Below are 22,646 nucleotides of genomic sequence, written 5' to 3'. Positions count from 1 at the left end.
ATATATCCAGCCAAAATCATTCAAGATGGTCGCGTTGTCGCTGATGCCTTTCCGAACTGGGATACGATCATGCAAGGCAGCCGTGTTACAAAGCACAACAATTTTTTCACAAACACACAGTATGCTCCAGCTAAAAATGTAAACAGATCCCACACACAGCCAGCCATGTCACAGGCTTCTCGTGCCCAGTCCAACGACTCGAACAAGACTGTGTCGCAGGAGCGTAGCCAGCGCGATGCTTCCCCTGTGCTTGAGCGCAGGACTCCACGAAAGCAACAATCGCCATCGCCTTCCCGGAGGAGAAATCCTCGCCCACACGCACCTAGCAGGGACCACCCAAACTGCCAGTCGGAAACGGCCAAACACGCACCCCGCAGGGATCCCCCAAACCGCCAGTCGGAAATGGCCCAACATGCACCTCGCAGGGATTCCCCAAACCGCCAGCCGGAAACGGCTCAACAGCTTGGCTCATCGCAGCCTCAACAACCGATACAGCGCCCATGGGACACTTCTGGATCCAGGAACACACCAAACCGGGGCGGAGCTCACTAGGACCCCGGGGGAAGACACTGTGCCTCTATCCTGAAAAACAGTAATATTAAATTAGGTTGCTTAAACGTTAGTGGACTGGGAAAAAGACTGTTTATACCTGAATTTCAAAACTTTATTAACAATTATAATTTATTTTGTGTCTCTGAAACTCATGCTGATGAAACCGACATTCTGGACATTCAAAATTTTATCTTCTTTCATAAGCACCGCTCTAAAGAATATAAAAGAAAATCCGGAGGCATTGGCGTTTATGTAAGAGAAAGTATTTCTTCACATGTAAATGTCTTACCAAATTCCACAGATTATGTTCTATGGCTAAAAATTGATAAAACAATTACTGGATTTGACCAAGACCTTATACTAGGATCGATTTATATACCTCCTGAAAATTCGCGTTTTTACTCTCCCGATGAATTGAATATACTTGAAGAAGAACTGTCCTCATATTGTAATAATAATAAATATGTATTCCTAGCTGGAGATGCGAACAGTAGAGTAGGGACACTTAAAGATTTCATTCTTCCTGATCCCCACACTAATAAACTTTTTGGAATAGATGTTGACCTCGAAAATGACCTGTACAAACATACTTTACTTGAAAACCTTTCTGTCCCCCTAAATAGAAACTCTTTGGACAAACGTACAAACACTCATGGTTTCCTACTGCTTGATATGTGTAAAAACAATAATATGTTCATCATAAATGGCAGATTATTTAAGGATGAAACAATTGGCGCGTTTACTTTCAGGGACAAATCAGTCATTGATTATGTGTTGGCAACTGCAGAGAGCTTCAATTATATAACAGACTTCGAAATTATAGAAACTGACCCTTTATTCTCAGATGGTCACAATGTGCTATCATGGGACATCTCTACCGTACAACCCCAAAGCAAAAAACCAGTAAACACTAACAATTCTAGCTGCCCTACCTGGAAACAAGACCAAAAAGACCAATTTATAATTAACATTAACAAACCCCAATTAGAGGAGTTATATCTGAGCCTAAATACATACCCTCAATCACAACAAACATTGGACTATATCACACATGAATTGCAAAACATCTTTGAAAATGCCTCCTCAAAAACATTTATAAACCAAAATCTAAATTATAGAAACAATTATCCCAACAATAAACCATGGTTTGGGTCCAAATGTCCCCAATCAAGAAATCAATATCATGAAGCAAAAGCCAAATACAATATTAATAAAAATTGTGATAATAAATTAAGTCTGAAACATGCCAGCAATCATTATAAAAGGACTATCAAATTTTATGTTAATAAAGAAAAACTAAGCACCAGTGCTAAATTACGTGAAATGAATGACAAAAACCCTAAAAAATACTGGAAGTTCATTAGGGGTCTCAAACCAAAAACAAAAGAATCCAGCTCTCCACCACTTGAATCTTTTCACGAACACTTCAAAGAGATAAATAAAAATTCAATAGACGATAACCGTTTCAACAATGATATAGAAGATATACCCAACACAAATGAATTTTTAAATATGGAAATAAGCCAGGATGAAATTTGCAAATGTATACTAAAACTGAAAAATTCAAAAGCACCTAGTCCTTCCGATCACATATTAAATGAATACATCAAATCAACAAAAGATATCTTGCTCCCTTTCTACACTAAATTGTTCAACTGTGTCCTACAAACAGGTATCATCCCACTATCCTGGCTTGAAGGCACTATAATCCCAATTTTTAAAAACAAGAGCACCGCCTTGCGGGTGCAGACCGCTCATCTATTTTCTTTTTAAAGGTGAAGGGACTCTCATTTTCAATCACAAAGGAGGGAGGAGTGGAGTGAAGAGGGGTGTATAGTGTGGGGTTGTGGACATTTATTACATTATCTTCCAAAAAAGCGAAAAAAAAAAAAAAAAAAAAAAAATCGGGGGGGGGGGGGGGGGGTATAGTGTGAGGGTGTGGTGATAATTTGTGAGATGATCTTAAAAAAAAAAAAAAAAAAAAAAATCAAAAAAAAAATTTGGGGGGGGGGGTGGGGGGGTGGGGTGGGGGTATAGTGTGAGGGTGTGGTGGTCATTTGTGAGATGATCTTATAAAAAAAAAAAAAAAAAAAAAAAAAAATTAGGGGGGGGGGGGGGAGGGGGGGGAGGGCACGGGGGATGGTTTGGGTGAAGTCTATTGTGGTATGTCAGGTAAGAGTAGTTTCATCAAAGTATCAATCAAATCTAATCATAAATAAAGAAGTTATGGCAATTTTAGCAAAATTTAATAATTTGACCTTGAGAGTCAAGGTCATTCAAAGGTCAAAGTAAAATTCAAGTTGCCAGGTACAGTAACCTCATGATAGCATGTAAGTATTTGAAGTTTGAAAGCAATAGCCTTGATACTTCGAGTGGATCGAAACACAAAATTTAACCATATATTAAAAGTTACTAAGTCAAAAAAGGGCCATAATTCCGTAACAATGACAACCAGAGTTATGCAACTTGTCCTTTTACTGTACCCTTATGATAGTTTGTGAGTGTTCCAAGTATGAAAGCAATATCTATGATACTTTAGGGGTAAAGTGACCAAAACATAAATCTTAACCAAATTTTCAATTTTCTAAGTATAAAGGGCCCATAATTCCGTCCAAATGCCAGTCAGAGTTACATAACTTTGCCTGCACCGTCCCCTTATGATAGTTCATAAATCTTGCAAGTATGAAAGCAATAGCTTTGATACTGTAGGAATAAAGTGGACCTAAACACAAAACTTAATCAAATTTTCAATTTTCTAAGTATAAAAAGGGCACATAATTCTGTCAAAATGCCAGTCAGAGTTACATTACTTTGCCTGCACAGTCCCCTTATGATAGTTAGTAAGTGTTGCAAGTATGAAAGCAATAGCTTTGATGCTTAAGGAATAAAATGGACCTAAACACAAAACTTAACCAAAATTGTCAATTTTCTAAGTATAAAAAGGGCACATAATTCTGTCAAAATGCATGCCAGAGTTATCTAACTTTGCCTGCCCAGTCCCCTCATGATAGTAAGTAAGTGTACCAAGTTTGAATGCAATAGCATTGATACTTACTGAGAAAAGTGGAACTAAACGCAAAACTTAACCAAAATTTGCAATTTTTTAAGTATAAAAAGGGCACATAATTCTGTCAAAATGCACGCCAGAGTTATCTAACTTTGCCTGCCTAGTCCCCTCATGATAGTAAGTAAGTGTACCAAGTTTGAATGCAATAGCATTGATACTTTCTGAGAAAAGTGGACCTAAACGCAAAACTTAACCGGACGCCGACGCCAACGCCAACGCCAACGCCGACGCCGACGCCAAGGTGATGACAATAGCTCATAATTTTTTTTCAAAAAATAGATGAGCTAACAAAGGGAGCCCAACTGAACCGAGCAATTATAGGCCCATAACACTGCTCAGCTGTATGGGCAAATTGTTTACCTCAATTTTGAACCAAAGACTAAACACTTTTCTTGAATTAAATAACATTTTAGAGGAAAATCAAGCTGGCTTCCGTAAGGGTTACTCTTGCGCAGACCATATTTTCACCCTTCATGCATTAATAGAGATAATTAAAAAACGCAAACAAAAACTTTTCTGCGCCTTCATTGATTTTTCGCAGGCGTTCGATAAAGTGTGGAGAGCTGGCCTCTGGCATAAAGTACTGGGCACGCAAATTAATGGCAACTTTTTCAGAGTCCTTTTAAATATGTACAGTAACATAAAATCATGCGTTTCCCTAAATGGAGAATGCTCCCAGTACTTTTTGTCAGAAATAGGAGTAAGGCAAGGAGAAAATTTATCACCAGTACTTTTCTCGCTTTTCTTAAATGACCTTCATTCATACCTGCATATAAATGGATCTGTTGGGGTTGAACAACCCAGATACTGCAATATTGTGGCTTAAGCTTCTGGTCCTATTGTATGCAGATGACACCGTCATTGTCTCAAGTAGTGCCTCTGACCTGCAAAACAGCCTTAACACGTTTCATAATTATTGCAAAAACTGGTACCTAAATATTAATATTACAAAAACAAAAGTTATTATCTTTGGCGCTAGACAAACAAGGAACTTTAATTTTAAATGTGGAAATAACACAATTGAAATAACAAAAACTTATCACTATCTTGGCGTCACATTCTCTAGTAATGGATCCTTCTTAAACGCCCGCAAACATGTAAAAGAACAAGCCTCAAAAGCCATGCACCTTCTTTGGACTCGTGTTAACAATGCAAATTTACCTATCGACTTAGCTTTTAAACTCTTTGATCATACTGTTCTACCCATTCTTACCTATGGCTCAGAAATATTTGGATATGAAAATTTAGAAATATTAGAACAGGTTCACAAAGATTTCATGAGAAAAATCACAAAAGCCCGTCGGTCAACACCAATCAACTTTCTATATGGTGAACTAGGACGCTAGTCGCTACCCTTTAAGCATTAATATTAAAACAAAAATGATCTCCTTTTGGAATAGACTTATAACAGGCAAAGAAAGCAAAATATCTTTACTAACTTACCAACATATGTTGTCACAACCAAATTTAAATTTCAAATGGTTAAATAAAATAAAAGAAATCCTTACATCTGTTGGAAGACCAGACATCTGGCAAAACCAAACACAAATTACACAAAACAACATCCACATACAAATAAAACAAACACTAATTGATCAATTTAAGCAATCATGGAACGCTGAACTACAAATAAGCAACAAAGGGCGCATCTACAGCAGTTTTAAAAGTAACAATGAGTTTGAGCCTTACCTGATTAAAATTCATCCCGATGAGTCCCAAAGTATCTTTAGATTCCGCACTGCCAACCACCTCCTCCCTGTAGAAACTGGCCGCTATGAAGGCATTCCATTCCATGATCGTCTTTGCAACCTATGTAACACACACGAAATAGCTACTGAAAAACACTATTTAATGACATGCCCTTATTTTGATAACGAACGGTATGGATATTTAGGAAACCAAATAGAAAGGCATGCACCATTTAACGAAATCATGACGCCGTCATCAATATTAGAAATGAAAGAGCTTTCGAAATTTAGCAGAATTATAATGAAGAAATTTATCAGGCATTAGACTATTGCATTGAGTTTTATATCTTCGAAAAACAACAACAACAAAACGCCAATGCCTCCGAACTCACTTGCTTTAATTATTCACGATGCAAGTTTATCGAACGCCTACTGTATAACTTTAAAGCATGATATATTACTTACTCTCCAACTATTAAATGGCTTACCTCAATTCGCGGGTGATATCCAATTAATTTTGCACCGACATCTGTTAAATACACGCGTCTGTCTAAACCGATAATAATCACACGAGGTGATCCATAACTTTTAACTGTACACGGTCTCAAACTAGGTCGCAAAGACCCGTATGTTAAATACTGCAGTAGTGCAGTGACGTCACCTGTGATTTACTATAGTCCGCAAATGAGGCTATTCCACGAAATGATCCGCATCGACTCTATAAACACTTACAATTATAATCTATGTAGACGTACCATACACCAGTAAATAAAACACTGTTATTTATCACGTTAATAATTGTGTGATGTTTCTTCTCTGATGAACAATGAATAGCATTTATGTATGTATACTTACATTATCTATTGTTAAATTATTCCTAACATTATGTTGATGTATATTACCAATGACTATGACACTGCTTAAAATACACGAGATTGTGAATGTGAATATCTTGATTATGAAATCGTTTCATGTAAATGATGATAATGTATAGGGTTATTCTGTGCATGCATGATTCTTATGCGTATTATTATCAATATCATTATTATTATTTTTTTTATCATAATAATATTTATTATTATTATTATTATTACTACTACTATTATTATTATCATTACTATTATTATTATTATTATTACTATTATTATTACTATTATTATTATTATTATTATTATTATTATTATTATTATTATTATTATTATTTAATTACTATTATTATTACTAAATTATTGTTTAAGCACAAATGCTATTATTGAAAACCAATGTTAATTTTTATCTCTCCCATTTTGCGAACTTAATTTAAAACTAACAAACAATCAATGTAACTGTTAAAACTGTTAAGTGATTCAAACTGCTTATATAAATATGACTTCCCCCTATACCAAAATGTCCCGTACTTGAACCGGAAACAAACAATGTATTTTGTACTGTGTATATTATATGTTCCCCATGTTGTATCTATGTATACCTGGGAGTAATAAAGTATTGTTCTGTTCTGTTCTGTTCTGTTACCGCACCTCTATCATAGACATTCACAGTTTGTTTTACATTACTTAATCGGACTCCCATAGCGCGGTTACGACACCTTTATGGTATGTTTAATCCGATTATCGATAATTGCGCGAGCAAAATGTGTGACACCGCACTCGCTGTGCTGACTAGGTATTGTTATTTTCACGCCTCGGGCATCTTGAGAATTTAGACCGTCCGGTATACTCAATGTATTTTACGTTGAAAATGACCAAATTTACGGAGATACCCGTCCGGTTTCCGGTTTTCAGAGAGTTCAGTTTATTCATCATTTTTAACAAAGAAATAGAAGGAGAAAATACGGGACTGGCCCGACCGTCCGGAATCGGGAGAGTTCCGGTATTCAGAGAGTCCGGTATTGGCAGAGTCTACTGTACTCTGATCATGCGATCTGGGGGCATACAAACTCAAACATGGAAGAAAAAATTATTCAAATAAGCGCAAGATATATATATCAGGAAAAAAAACATCAGAAAAAGGAAAATATTATGTGCTCTGGGTTTATCTTAGACTGAATGAATCTTCATTATGCATAGCGTATAATTCAAACATTGTTTATTGATTCTTTTTTATATACGCTCCGCTCAAAAATATGTCATTTCACACGATATTCACATTATGTTTCCATTTGTAAATAAATAAAGTTCAAAAACTCAAACCTGTAGAATAAATTATACAACTCTTTTTCGGCGTAGCGGCCCGGGTGCGGACGTTTTCAGGTTTATCGTAGCAAAGAACACTAGCTTGAACCGCGCGGTATTAACTCAACTTAAATGAAGACGATGACTACGTGACCTCTTAGAACCCATCTATACTAAGAATACTGATAGGATTTTATTATATACCCGTTTAATGCTTTTAACAAAATACAGGTTGTATCAATCTTTGAAATAAAAAATCCCGTATTACGCTACCCGCTGTTTCCAATTCCGTATTACCATACTAGCCGGACTTCTTCGACGTCTTTTTAATGACGTCACATTACGCGCACCGAAAATAAAAAATATTGTATATTACGAAATATATTACGCAGTACATCGTGTGACGTCATTTCTATGACGAAACACAATTTAGTTTTATCTTAACTCTATGGAATTTAAGGACCTGTCGGACGTGGTGTTTTTTAACAGTAAACTATTTGTTAAAAACATCGAACGAATTCAAAACGTATTTTGGAGTGTGTGTTTATCATGCATATCGATAAATGTATATTTCGATCGGAATACAATAAAATAGTGTGGTTTAAACTAAGTTTCGATAAAGACATGGACGGTAGAAGTGGAAGTGCATATTATTTCAACGTTTTTGTTATAAACATCGGATTTAAGTTGTCAACTTAATTGTTATAAACATTGGATTATCGATGGCATTTAGGTAAGCGTGTCGGAAACCTGTGTTTTCCCGGTTCGAATGTTTACACGTTAATTTACATAAACTGTATTCATACGCGTCTTAAATAAAATATGGCGTACCGTTTTAATTATTGTTTTGTCAGTTTTGTTAAAGTAAACAAGAAATATCTTTTAAAAAGATATACGGCGTTGATTGTGGTCGATGTTTATGAACGATCAAAAGTTATCTCTATGAGATAAAAAGTAGCGGATGCCTTTTTTCTGCGCAGTTCTTGGCTAAATCATAAGCTAATCAATTACGGGGTGTTGCGCCAGATTTCGTGGCTTATTTTGCTTTATGTGATATTATTACTCAGATATCTATATTTACAGAATAGAAAAACACAAGAAACATGAAAATAAACGAGTGCATATAGGTCAGCCGGCAATACTCGAATCTTATTTAATTTCATAATTATAGTATAGTGAATTATTGTGCTCATGCTTAATAAACTGGTCTAAATGGATAAATATTTCTAATTATTTTTATCAAAATTGGTCCTTATCATGCAAATGTTGAAACCATATTAAAAATCGATGATTGACATACCACAATAATATCGCCGAATATCTTTATTTAGTATCTTTCTGATCAAAACAGACTTCAAGTGCACAAAGTTTACGAGACGGCGTTTATATAAAGATTTCTGCAACTGACCGCAAACTGACCTTGATACCTTGCGGATTGGAATGCAATGCATTACAGTCAGTACGTTATTGTCAGTAAGACCGGTGTAACACAATGATCGCAACCCCTTCTGCGAACTCCGGTGATGAACTGTATATAAACTCTGACTTTCACAAATGGCCGCGAGTTGACCCGAAACCTCGCGGGTTGAAATGCAATGCAAGTAAGTACTAAATATGACAACATAGCTACTAGTATAAACGCTTTTGCGCTGGTAATTCTCTAAAAATAAAAGGTGAACGCACAAACTGTATTTATGTCGAAAATTGATTGTAAAACTGTTCTATCTATTGAGCCTTTTCATTAGAGATAAAATTGTTTCATGCAGTAAAACAGTGTTACAAAGACGCGGATATGTTTCCAATGTTATGGTGTTATACTCAAATCAGCCAATGGAATAAATGAAGTGTATTCATTCGTACCTAGCCGCGGGAAATTTTATTTGAGTATTATTGGACACTTACAAAGGTCAAGTCAGGGTGAAAAGCTGGCTTAATACAGCTTACGCCGAAAAATACAATTGTTAACTGTTTTCGTTAGTTGTTGTATATAATAAAAGGAATATTACGCTAGTCAATTGTTTCAAGAGTTTGTATCACTCTCGTGGCTTGTGCTATTTCGTATCACACTCGAGGCTCCGCCTCTCGTGTGATACGTCATCATACAAGCCACTCGAGTGATACAAAATCTTGGAACAATTGACTAGCGTAATATTCCGTATATATTTTGTCAGGTCTGCAAGCGTATCCATCAAACCGAGATAAATTAAGTCATTACTATCATTTCTACCGTATTTAAACGGATTTTAACTTCACATATTCTATCCCATGTTGTATCATTCGTAAACAAATTTTAAATATAAGCTAATAAGTAAACTCATTGATACGTTAATCTGTAACAAAACATGTTTCACTTCATTTATCTTTATAACATTGACTTATGTATTGATGACTCGAAAAAAAATATAAATGAATTATGCTCCCAAAGCAAAACACGAACAACATGCTAATTTAAAAGTAAAAGCAAAGTATTTTTCCCACATATTTTACATCAATATGAAGACTGCATGTAGCAGAAAACATAAAAAATAATTATAGGCCCAATGTTCTTATCGACTTAAATCCCATCAGCTTAATAGTGTAATTGCTTTATATAAAGCGTGTCGCATTTTTTTAAACTAAACGAAAGCAGGTTTTTAATGTGAATTGTACTATTCTGTTAATCAAATTTAATAAATATAATGTTTAAATAATTTCCTCATATAGGGCGCGTAAGTTTAAGTTTTATTTTAACCACTTATATGAGCTAAGGTCCATTTGTCCTTAAACAATAAAAAAGTCATCATTCCTTAAATGTAGTAAAATACCCCTATGCTATTGATGTTTTGCTTTCCCGCTTCATTATTATTTCAAAAAAATCTATGCCTCAGCACCGGTATGCGTTTTAATTGTGTTCATTGTATTCGATGTAATACAATATTTTCAAACCCACTTCCAAAATAATCGGGTTCGTAAGAATCTTTTTGTTTTGTGCCGATTTGAACTCCTCAATGTATGTATTTGAACTCCTCAATGTATGTGTTTGAACTCCTCAATGTATGTATTTGAACTCCTCAATGTATGTATTTGAACTCCTCAATGTATGTGTTTGAACTCCTCAATGTATGTATTTGAACTCCTCAATGTATGTATTTGAACTCCTCAATGTATGTGTTTGAACTCCTCAATGTATGTATTTGAACTCCTCAATGTATGTGTTTGAACTCCTCAATGTATGTGTTTGAACTCCTCAATGTATGTATTTGAACTCCTCAATGTATGTGTTTGAACTCCTCAATGTATGTATTTGAACTCCTTAATGTATGTATTTGAACTCCTCAATGTATGTATTTGAACTCCTCAATGTATGTATTTGAACTCCTCAATGTATGTATTTGAACTCCTCAATGTATGTATTTGAACTCCTCAATGTATGTATTTGAACTCCTCAATGTATGTATTTGAACTCCTCAATGTATGTATTTGAACTCCTCAATGTATGTATTTGAACTCCTCAGTGTATGTATTTCAAAAGCTTACGATACAGCTTAACTTTTCGTTACAGTTTGGCTTTTCGAAAGTTGCATATATCTTTAAACCAGTTCGATTCACTTCTTGCAAAATAAAATGAAGTTTTGTGTCAAGCTGTAAGTTTTAAATGTTTGTTGAAACATATAAACAAAAGATAAAAGTACGTATGTATAAACACAAAGCTATCTGAAACAATCGAATTTACTTACTGTCATTGTAAGAGCGTCTCATTTTGACCAGAGGCATCGTTGTCGAGCACGTTCTTAAAATACTTCTTTTACAGCAGATTTAGGGTTGTATTCTTATAATCGTTTAAATCCATGGGCAACATAATAGTGAGTCCTTGCTGTTACGTAAGTCTGTTTGCCTTATTGTGTGTTTAAAATCTACGTACAACTTACGTTTAGCAAGAACTTACCAGCGCCTAATGCCAAACCAAGGGTCAGGTAAAGGAGTATCTTATTTCCCTTGATTATGAACACGTAGAGCACGGCTGTGACTGTTGCACCAACCATCGCAAACAGACCCAAAAATGCAAGGGCTCGCACCGCATCCATCCATCCTGTAAGAAGCATATTCATATTAAACATTAAACAGATTGGGTATTCAACATGCGATGAGTTACTACGTGTTGTCTGGAAAACACTTCACAGGGACATATGATTTTAAAATATTGTTTCTCGAAGTTACTTTATTGATTTATTATAGAATGCATACGTTCTGATGAGTCTAATCAAATACCAACATATAAATTTATTTATGACGTCCATACCATTGTCTATTGACAACATATGGTAGATCGATCATTTAAAAATAAATCAAATGCTACACTTCAATTTGGTTATAAATGTTGTGTTTTTTCACTATTGTAGTACTTGCTATTTTAAAACAAATTAGAAACTTTTTCTCGATATAAAAAATCCTCAAAACGTATGTTTAAATAATACCTAAACATCATCAGATGAAGCACACTCGTTTTCGTTACAGAGTTTCCACAGACCCATACTGGATGAACCATATTCAAGCCAGGAATTCAGGGCCAGAGCCAAGATGCAGAACAGCACGTTCAGTCCTGACAATCCAATCACTTCGTAACTTACTATTTGCGTTTTATCGGGCATTGTGTTTGGTTATTTTTTATTGTTTATGGTGATCTTTATAGAATGTTGAGATGTTATTAAACCACCGAAACGTTATATTGCAAACTCCACTGATATGAATTTGTATATTCCGCAGTATGATTATTTAAACGAGCACACGCGCATTCATTAATACGCTAAATTGTGATTACACAATTGTAATTCTGCGTTGCATTTAACCTTAAGAGGGCAACAGATATTCACAGCCCAATGACCAATATCAAATATTCGAGTTTGGTCTTTCAATATTTAGTCAATGTATGTGACCGAGCAAGCGTTTGTTTTGATACGAAGAGCCCGCGTTCACCAGACCCCAGCGTATGCAAGCCTAGAATTCCCTTCATGTACACTTTTAGTAGCGAAAATCGCCTATCCTGTCTCCTCCATCCAACATGAATGTGTTCAGGGTAATTTTTTTTATATCTTAAATATGTTCATTGTCTGCCTAAGATATTGAATTCGACATTAATAAAAATTGTCGCAATGAAAATGTATCGAAGCGATATCACGTTGTAATTTACCATGACATGACATTTCCGTAGAACTATTCGATACTTCGCAAATATGTAAATTAAAATTTATAAACCTGAATAAATACATTTGTCTTGATAATAACATTATAAAGGCGATAAAGTGTTTTTGGACTTGCGACATGTGCAATTTGAATATGATGGGTATTGTCAGTCTAAGTAGTATCCGTCATTTGTATGAAGGGTTAATTTGAAATATATAAAACTGTGATGCTTAAAGCAAATTGCAACCTTTTAATATGCTATATTTATTATATAATTCTCATTTGCATCAATATAAAGTAGAATTACGCTTCGTGGTTAAGAGCATGCAAATAGATGCGAACATGTATTTTTACAGCGTGTTTGTCTTAAAAAGACATAAGCCGTTGCTAAAGTGATTTTTTTTAACTTATTCATGGATAAACGTGGGACATTAATCGTATTTTAAATTATGCATTAAACAGAAACGTAAAATAGTATTCAGCTTAAAAATATAGGCATAACTTCTCCGACCTTCCGTACTTTTATGGTACGCATACCTGCATAGCATGGAAACGCCATTGGTCAGGCTCTGCCGTATCAAGATCAATAAGGTATCTAAAACCTTCGACCGGACTGTGCAAACATCATGACCATAAAAGTTGTAAATCCTATAAGGATTAGTGTGTTATCTTGAGTTTTATTGGTCATAAGTCAGGGCCATTGCTACACTTTGGGGGATTGGGGCCGAGGTCCTTAGAGGGTGGAATTTCGCGCCGTTATGTGTGAAAAGGGGAATTTAATAAGATCCTTTCACTAACCATTCAACACTTTAAATTGCTATATTTTAATGTCATTTACATAAATATACATTTAATCAAAGGTTAATAGCACGATACCAGCTGGCAACAAAGGTATAAAAGTATTATTTTTTAAATATGGAGGGGGGAATTTTTTGCTGAAAAATTGAAAAAATGTATACTATTTTCAGGGGGCAATGGGGCCGAATTTCGGCCCCAAAAACGGCCAAACGAGGGCCCTGTTCATAACAAATAAAGTATCACGAGGCCGATACTGATTTAAAACATTATCCTTATAAGTGTCATAAATTCATTAATTTCGGCGATTCGACATAGTGTTGTATTCCCAGTATTACAATTATAATAAAGAGCGAATTGCTTTGCAACACAACAAAGCGAAGGACGCTTTCTTCTTCTGGTTGTGATAAGTACATTTTGTATTATGATCTTGTTACTACGGCTACGATAACGATGAGTATTCCATGAACTATTATTATCATTATCATTATCATTATTATTATTATTATTATTATTATTATTATTATTATTATTATTATTATTATTATTATTATTATTATTATCATCATCATCATCATTATTATCATCATTATTATCATCATCATTATTGTTTATGAAGTTGATAAAACTTTTGATCTGAATAGTATGCAGAATAGACGTAGATTAAAAACCAGATGGCGATGCGAATAACTAAGTTCAACTGAAAACAAAACAAAGAAGCTCATTTTCTCAACACCTTTACTTTAACTTAGCATGTGTGTCCCTAGTAGCGACCGTCTTAATGAAAACATCTAAATAGTTTAAGTAAAAATATTGAAAAACATTCATGTCTAATACGTCAATCTATAGTTTAATGTGTATTCTTAGACATATCAACAAAAACAGCATTAAAATCGGTAATGTTTTGCAAAAATACTAGCTAGACTAAGCTCCATTAGGTTATCAATATCATGTACAGACACCGTTTCTCATAGTATCAGCCCTTCTGGTTGGTTGCTATGGGTTATTACTATGCGCATGTTCTTTTTCTATAAATAGTTTTTAAATGGAAAAACGAAAGTTGGTTAATTTATTTCTCTTTTTTCACAAACAAGCGGCTTTCAGAACATTTGATAAACCTACTAATTAACCAAAAACAAACTATCACAATTATGTGTAATCATAATATCGGCTTGGAATTAACATGACCTACTTTCAAATGAAAACCGGGAAGCGTGAGTAAGATCGTCGTAATAGTCATTCATTAACAGCAAATAAATTTAAACTTCTATAAATGGAAACACATTTACTATTCAGCACTTCTGGGGTTTTCGTCAAAGGCACTATACAATGAGGAGGGCCGATACCATGATAATAAGGGATACATTTAAATCGCCACATAATAAGCCGCGTCATTCGAAAATGAATCTAATGCTTTTTGCGGCCAATATAGCTGACTTTATAGTGAAACAGCGCAATCCCGAAGGGTGGTCTGCGTCTAGGGTGTAGCATTTGCGGTAAGACCCGTTTTCTCATACCGCGGCTTAAATCATTTACATGCGTTGCTCATTTTCTTAAACCCAACTAAGATGTATTTAACCGGCCTATGCACACCGTAATAGTATACATACGGAGCGATATCGATATTGCAACTTCAAATAACCGGAAAGTTTTTCAACTGATAAACATTTCATTATTCGCTTCAATCTTGATCGCCCTTGAATCAGTATAGTTAAAGGTGTAGTAGTCACTCTTTCTTGTTGAAAGAATTATACACGGCATGTATATAATGTGCTTTAATGAGACATAGATAAAGTTGACACATTTTTCTACATGGTACAAACTGTCTACAAAGGGTTTAAACATACTTACTTTTTTATAAATGATAATTATTTATTACGTAATCATACAATTAAACTGTTCCTTGAGCAGAGCATTCGTCATGCATTTAAACGAAAAAAGTATCATGCGTTGTTGTTTCCATCACAAATGAAATATGATATTGTTATTCAAATACTGTTGCTGTGCTGCATGTGTTTTACCAGCGTAGCTTTTACGCCTTGGAATGCACAATAAGAACATATAGTATACTGGGGAATACAATCTGTAATCAGTCACACTTTTGTCTCTGCCCAAGCTGTCACGTGCACGTTTAGCTTGTGTTCCGGTTCAGAATCAGGAGAAAGCAACCGAGACCCGCCACCGTCCAGCCGAGAATCCAGGCAAGGATACACAGAGCGAATCCCGCACCGTACTTATGGGTAGTGTTGTTGGTGTACACAGCAAACGCAATCATCATACACAGGCCTGGAACAGTAGTAAGGGAAACATGTAGCCTTTATATGCGCACGCTTTCGTTGATATACGAGTAATTAAACTCTAAAATCACTATCATAAGATAGAGTTTTGTCGGGTCATTATATGAAAAAAATACCACACAACACACAAAAATTGCTGCCAAAGGTACTATAACTAATCCAGGTAGCGTAGACGGTCTTTTATTATATATCAAAAGTTTACCTAAATCGGACCACCGAAAAGTTTATGATGATTTCTATGTAACTCATAATTTATGATTGAGATGTCTTTACTTAGGTTCCGGGTGAAAAGAACACATTTAGATAATAAACATGTATGTTAGTATATTACGTGACAGAGAAATCCAACAAGGCGTTCAAATGACCGCTCTATCACTATGATCGCAAGTGCATAACTATTTACTCAAAATGTTGTTCTGTTTTCGCATAATTTTATAATAACATATGCAAAACATACTTGAGACTGTATGGAGAAAATGCGAGTGTGCACAGCATGACAGGTAAAGCGGTCGATCCATGATGATCATTAAAAGGATTTGCGGCCATCTTGGTGGCATTCTTGAAAAAAACATATCCGGGATACTCCAGAGGGCCATTTTCTTTTTGACAGCCAGCTCATAGCCGAAATGACCCATGAAAATCCCGAAATTCAGATACTTCTCGATCAGGCCGGGGAGTTGTACATTTTTCTTCTAAGGGGCGAGAGGACGCTCGAAGATGCTACATGTTCTGAGATTTAACCAAACTCGAGACAGCTACAGAGAAAAAGACACATGGACTTGCTCAAACCTCAAAGACAAGCTAACTGTGGCAGAATAATCAGATTATGGTATGCATGGTAAGGATGTTATTCAAGGCGTTTCGTAAGGTCGTTAATGGTTTCCAAAGTTGTGCAATCAGTGCAGGGTTTGGCTAAGCAATGATCTTGTTATTGAGCTAGCATTGAATATGTCTCTTAAGAGCACATGTTTTCTTACTATCGAAAGTAGGATGACAGAAGAAACGCAAAACCGTTCGTCCATGTCTGCACCTGTAACATCCTAGTACAACAGAGCGATGCAGAATTTCACAGACCTCGCCTTTACTACAATTCCACAACTCAAATACTCAACTGTGGCGCGCATCACAAGAGATGCTCCTGATCTCGAGAATGTGCTGACAAAGATTATAACCTGCTCACCCTACACAGCTGATCCTACTCTGAGAAACATTGCCGATTGGATAGTGGCTGGGTCAGATGTGATTGTTCATGCATTTAAGGAGGTTGGAACACGATCATTAGATATGTGAGAGAAAAGTCGGTATTTGCTTGTAAATTCAAGAGAAAAGACATCGCAAATTTAAAGCTCTTGATAATAGCTCCGATATTAAGATTGCTTCAGACCTTGCTATTGATCCTGCCTTTCTGCTCAAGCGTTTCCTGGTAAGGTCAACATCTTGAGATCTTTTCCTTGAAGACGGTGTATCGTATGAACTGAGACCCAATCCTCCTGCTCTCTTTGAGGTCAATAACATACTTCTTAAAGCAGTGAAATCTCAGATCATTCATAACAGTAGAGATAATGCTGTAAACGCATCAGGTGAGGAGGCTGGAAAGAACTGTTTTCCTGACACTGATTGCTATGTGCTTGATTGCAGCTCTTTGCTTCATCGGTTACCATTTAAAAAGGGCGAACATATAACGCAATAGCCGAGTCTTATGCAGTTCTCACTGTAAGTCGTTACGGTAAAGCGACAGTGTTGTTCGATAGTTACGAAGACGGTTCTTCTTTCAGAGACAACTTACACCAGAGACGATGCAAAATTTAAACCCTAGTGTGATTTTCACAAAGAAACACAATGCTTATGCACAAAGGAGGGTTTTTTGTCTAGTGACCAAAACAAGGCAGATATGATTGCTCTGATCAGCCCAATGTAATGTTGATGTGTCACCAGGGGATGAAAACGTTGATATTTTAAAACCAACAGTGGAACAATTTCGTCATGGCACCACAACGTTAATCGACGAAGATACAGTTTTGCTGATCATACTGCTGCATTACTTCGCAAAGTACAATAAGACCACCTACTTCCGCTCTGATGTAAAAAACAGTCAAAGTGAATACATTTTGAAACAACATTTAGGCGACGAAGTATGCAATTAGTTGCCGTTTGTTTAAGCTCACTCAGGCTTTGATACAACTTCAATGATTTTCGGCATCGGTAAATAGTTATACATCCTGTCTCTATCATGAAATCAGTTCATTCTTCTTTCCAAAAAAGTCTCAAGAGGAAATATCAAAACTTGGCAACTGCTTGATGGTGGAAATCTTTGGTGGCAAAAAAATGATTCCTTATAATTACTGCGCCATACTTTTGTAACCAAAAACGTGGCTACAAACGAAACATTCGGCACGCCAGAGCAAATTCCCCCAATATCACATACAAAAGTATGTTTTAGCCAACGCCTATACTATCAACTCATGGTATGGATGGGGATGGCAAATAATAATAAACTCGCTGAAAGGGATGGAAACAGGAGAACGACCAATTCATTTTAATCATGCCACAGAAAATGCTGCACCTGAAAAACTAAACAAGAGGTCTGTACTGCGGACCAGAAGGACGCCAGCGACAGTTCAACGCTCTGATATAAATTTTATCAACAAAGGCGATTGTGTATAAGGTGATAGTGGGCAGCTGAATGTCATAAATTGCATTTCATGATTATTCAACTGCTTAGTGAGATCAACAAATAAAGAAAAGTGTTACTGGTCTCCAAGTCTATGGAATTTTACAAAACAAATCATCACATTTGAGTCAAACGTTATTGACTAGTAGTCCTTCCGTTTTTGGCGGTGTCTTTTTTTAAGACACCATGTTCGATTTCTGAGTAACATAATACAGTTATACTCTGCCTGATAATCTTAAAGAGTTATTTGACCCCGAAACCTAGGTATAAACAACCATATCATCGAATTTAAAAAAAGATAGGTACTAAGTTGTGATCATTAATATGTTTTGACGGCCATCTTAAACAAACATTTTCCGGAGATACGAATTTCGGTAAACTGTTAATATATTATAAAGTACCTTCAAGCCAACCAAGAGTAGTCAAAATACCTTTTGTAGCAATTGGGGGGGGGGATCAAAGTGTATATTGACCTGACTAGTGCCACTATCATTCTGTATTATGTGACATATGCTTGGGTAAAAAATAAAACACAATTCCAAAAATAATTTTTGCATCTGCAGTAGTAAATATTAAGTCCCTAACGGCAAAAGTGTCTTAATGTAGTGAGCGCTGTTTGATGAAAGCTTTGTAAAGCCTCAAATAAGGTTATTTGATACTGTTAGTTATTTTAATAATCAACAAACACGTTTTGCATTTTCAAAATTTAAATTCAAATAAAAGTGCGTAAACAACCATGCAAGTCTGAAATATGAAAAGTTGAGAACGCATATGGTTATAAGTACTTAAGTTGAACTCATCCTTGTGTATCTTTGTACGGACGATGCATGTATTGGCTTTCCATTACTTACAACAATCAACTTGTAGAAACAAGTTATCTGTCTTGATGTATAACTACTAACAAAATGTATTTTAAAGAATGTACAATAATGAGTTATTAGATACAACTTATTTAAAGAAGTGTTTAAGAATGCAAAATAAACAAAATAATCTTACCAGAGACAGCAGACAACCCAATAATTAAGTAGAGTATTATTATCTTGTCCTTCAGTAAGAATGTCCGGAGAACAGCTGCGACCGTTGTAATAATCATCCAGAAGAGACCTAGGAAAGCGAAGACTCGCACTTCGTTCAGCCACCCTGAATGTATTGAGATAGAAGATAAGATTGTGCACCAAAAAATGTAAAAACATTCAAAAATTGTACACCCGCTTAAAAACATTTATTTTAGGCACAACAAATATGGTACTTTTTGCATATTAATTATGATCGCGAGACACGATACCTCATTTCCGGCGAAACAATGTTCACATGCGCATACTATCTGTATGGATGCGACGCAGACAGAACACACATACTAATTTATTTAAAGCGCGATGTAAGAAAAAAAGCTCTTACGGATTCCTAATGAGCAACGCAAACACGTATTATTAGAAAGAAAAAGTCGTACACACGTAAATATAACGTATGAGAGCGGACAGATCATTCATCCGTACTCAGTCATTATACGAGAGAGTTAAATATTACATAGGTACATTATTAGTATGACGGCGATAAAGAGGATACAACTTCACGTAAATTACGAGCGCAACATTTTACACACTTACATGAAAGTTATGTAGGGATATAGATTGTTCACAAGCACACATTATTTATTATGACCGCGACATAGATTTTACACACAAACACTTTAATTATGCGAGCGACAAATATTGTAAACACCTACACATTCATTATGTCCGTGACATAGATTGTACTCATACATTCTTTATGAGCGCGAAATAAATTGCAAACATAAACACTTAAATAATGAAAGCGACAATGATTGTATACAAGTACACATTCATTATTAACGCAAAAAAATTGTACGCACGGCACACATGCGTTATTGCCGAGTTATAGATTGTACACAATGTACCATAATAACACATACACACATACATTCAATGAATAGTTATTTTTTCTTTATTCAGTTGTAACGCAAGTTTTCCAAGTCAATAAGATAATGTAATCAAATTCGAAAAATTCCGGGACATTATTAAATCCGTCCAAAGCCACACAGACAGGACCCCATCCCATATTGGGTCCTGACGAAAATCCTCTTGCGTCTCTCCTTGAACCCATTAATTTTGTAAGCGTGCATCAATAAACTTATACATATCTGGGTAAATTGGCGTTCATATAGGGCGTGCATTATTGCAAAACCGGATGTATACATGAATGTGACGACATGTACATTATTATTAGGAGAGAACATAGATTATACACACATACATATTCATTGTAGCCGCGACAAAGATTGCCCTCTCGTAAACCTTAAAAATTACAGCAAAAATGAATTGTACACGCGTACATTTTAAATATAAGCGTGATATAGATAACACACATATACACATTAATTATGAGCGCGTCATTTATTCTTAACGTTTTAAATATACGCACGACATTCATTGTTCAAACATTCACATCGATTGTGAGTACAACTTAGTTGTAAACACGCCCACATTGATTACGAATACAACTTAGATAATCCTCAGTCCACATTGATTATCGGCGCGACATAAATGTACGCAATTAATACACATTAATTCTGAAAGAAGCATCAATGTACGCTCGCACAGACTATAAGCGCAACATTAATTGTCCACACGTCCACTTTCATTATGAGTGCAATATAAATGTTTGGGTGAACAGTTTCTCTATGAGCGAAAAATTTTACGCACAGCCACAATCATTATAAATGTGTGGAAATACGTAAATATTAATTCCAAGCGCGACATGATTGTTAACACGAAAAATATATTCATAACGAGCACGGCATAAATAGTGAAGACGTTCACATTCATTTTGAGCGCGACATATATTGGCCACTTATGCAACAACGGACACGCTGGAGAAAAAGTCATATTTGTTGGTTATATTTTATGTCACTTCAATGTCAAAATGATCTTTTATAATTTTAACAACAAATAGCTCTGAACAATATTTTACCTTCAATAACACCGAAATCGTCGATTGAAACACATTGACCCACAATGCAGACTTTCCATAGACCTGAAGAAAATCCATAGTAATCCAGCCACGTGTTGAGGGCCAAAGCTAGGATGCAGAATAGCACGTCTATGCCTGCAAGCCCAATCATCAGAAAACTTATTATCTGCTTCGTATCAGGCATCCTTGTTGTTTATTCCGATTCCAAATTGCGAGGTTAATGTGGGGTTGCTATTTGCTTTGTAAATATGTTCAAAAAAATGTATGTCCTTTTTTGTTATTATTTGTAATGCAATTTTCTAGTTTGTACGATTTTATAAACGTTTGAGAGACTGATGTATTCCAGGTTAAGAAATAACACGACTGATACTTTAGGAGTACCTACCGATTGTAAAAAAACGCAAATATATTTTTTAAAAACCGAATCCTTTTTCAGAAATTCTAAAACGCTTGACAAAGAATGATTAAACGGATAAGAGCGGTAACAAATGTTGATAACACTGTGAGGTGTGCCGATAAATTATCGTTGTGTACACTAACAGAGCCTAAAACGTCTCATTGAACATCTAAATAAACTTCAGTCATATCCGAGATATAATTAGAATTTTCAAGACAGAGATATCCCAAATTTATATGCAACAGATCGACACATATCATAGAACACCCAAAAAGGCGTCAGGTTTGGCGTAAACAATAGCGTTGATCGACATTGAGACTTGCAACATTTTAAGCCAAATAGTTATATTAGCCAGGAAAATGCAAGATCACGCTGTCCTTTCATGTGGTTTAAGCCCGGGATTTCTCAAAGCAAAGGCTTGAGCTCGAACATAACACCACGAAGGCCTTCGAATATAAGGTTGTGTAAGCGCGATTCTACTTATACTATTTTCGTAAATTTCCGTTTAAAGGCGTTACAAATGTTTGATAAGTTTTTAGATTTAGTTGGATGATTATCCATTAACGAAACGATATAATTGTTTGAACATAATTCATACATTCGTTTTTTTAATTAATGGCCTATTTTTAAAAAAGTATCAATGAGATGCTCATATTGTTTTGTATAATATTGATTGATTAATATTGATCTACCTTAACTTCGATTCCTGTATTTACAACTGTTCATATGAGCTAGACTCTGCAAACATCATTGCCATGCAAACATGAATTAGTGAATCATATAACGTTTGTACTGTTGATCTTGAATGTTTAGGATAAGGATTTTAAATATCTGAGTTCAGTAGTCGTTACGCGCAC

General features: G+C 35.4%; 1 protein-coding gene and 1 long non-coding RNA gene across 2 annotated transcripts; both read right to left on the bottom strand.

Moving 5' to 3' along the window:
• Nucleotides 1-4,420: 4,420 nt before the first annotated feature.
• On the bottom strand, nt 4,421-6,290 carry LOC127860664 (uncharacterized). The gene is made up of 3 exons (XR_008039881.1): nt 5,796-6,290; nt 5,309-5,428; nt 4,421-4,503 (listed from the first exon to the last, which is right to left on the bottom strand). It is a non-coding gene; the product is annotated as an uncharacterized LOC127860664 (long non-coding RNA).
• An 8,903-nt stretch (nt 6,291-15,193) lies between these two features.
• On the bottom strand, nt 15,194-21,918 carry LOC127860322 (epithelial membrane protein 1-like). Its single transcript, XM_052398329.1, has 3 exons — nt 21,393-21,918; nt 19,398-19,541; nt 15,194-15,719 (listed from the first exon to the last, which is right to left on the bottom strand). Exons 1-3 carry the CDS (start codon nt 21,574-21,576, stop codon nt 15,565-15,567), a joined length of 483 nt encoding a protein of 160 aa, XP_052254289.1. The 5' UTR covers nt 21,577-21,918; the 3' UTR covers nt 15,194-15,564.
• Between the last annotated feature and the right edge of the window lie 728 nt (nt 21,919-22,646).

The sequence above is a fragment of the Dreissena polymorpha genome, chromosome 15 (assembly GCF_020536995.1).
Source record: "Dreissena polymorpha isolate Duluth1 chromosome 15, UMN_Dpol_1.0, whole genome shotgun sequence".
Lineage (NCBI taxonomy): Eukaryota > Metazoa > Mollusca > Bivalvia > Myida > Dreissenidae > Dreissena > Dreissena polymorpha.
The sequence above is the reverse complement of the archived record's forward strand: the minus strand, read 5'-3'. Positions and strand labels throughout refer to the sequence as shown.

Bases quoted from the DNA above. Each gene is read 5' to 3' on its own strand.
- LOC127860322 (XM_052398329.1), bottom strand. From the start codon at position 21,576: ATGCCTGATACGAAGCAGATAATAAGTTTTCTGATGATTGGGCTTGCA. The intron at 19,542-21,392 runs GTAAAATATTGT...CAATACATTCAG, and splicing joins CGATTTCGGTGTTATTGAAG to GGTGGCTGAACGAAGTGCGA. The intron at 15,720-19,397 runs GTAAGATTATTT...CTACTGTTCCAG, and splicing joins TGGGTTGTCTGCTGTCTCTG to GCCTGTGTATGATGATTGCG.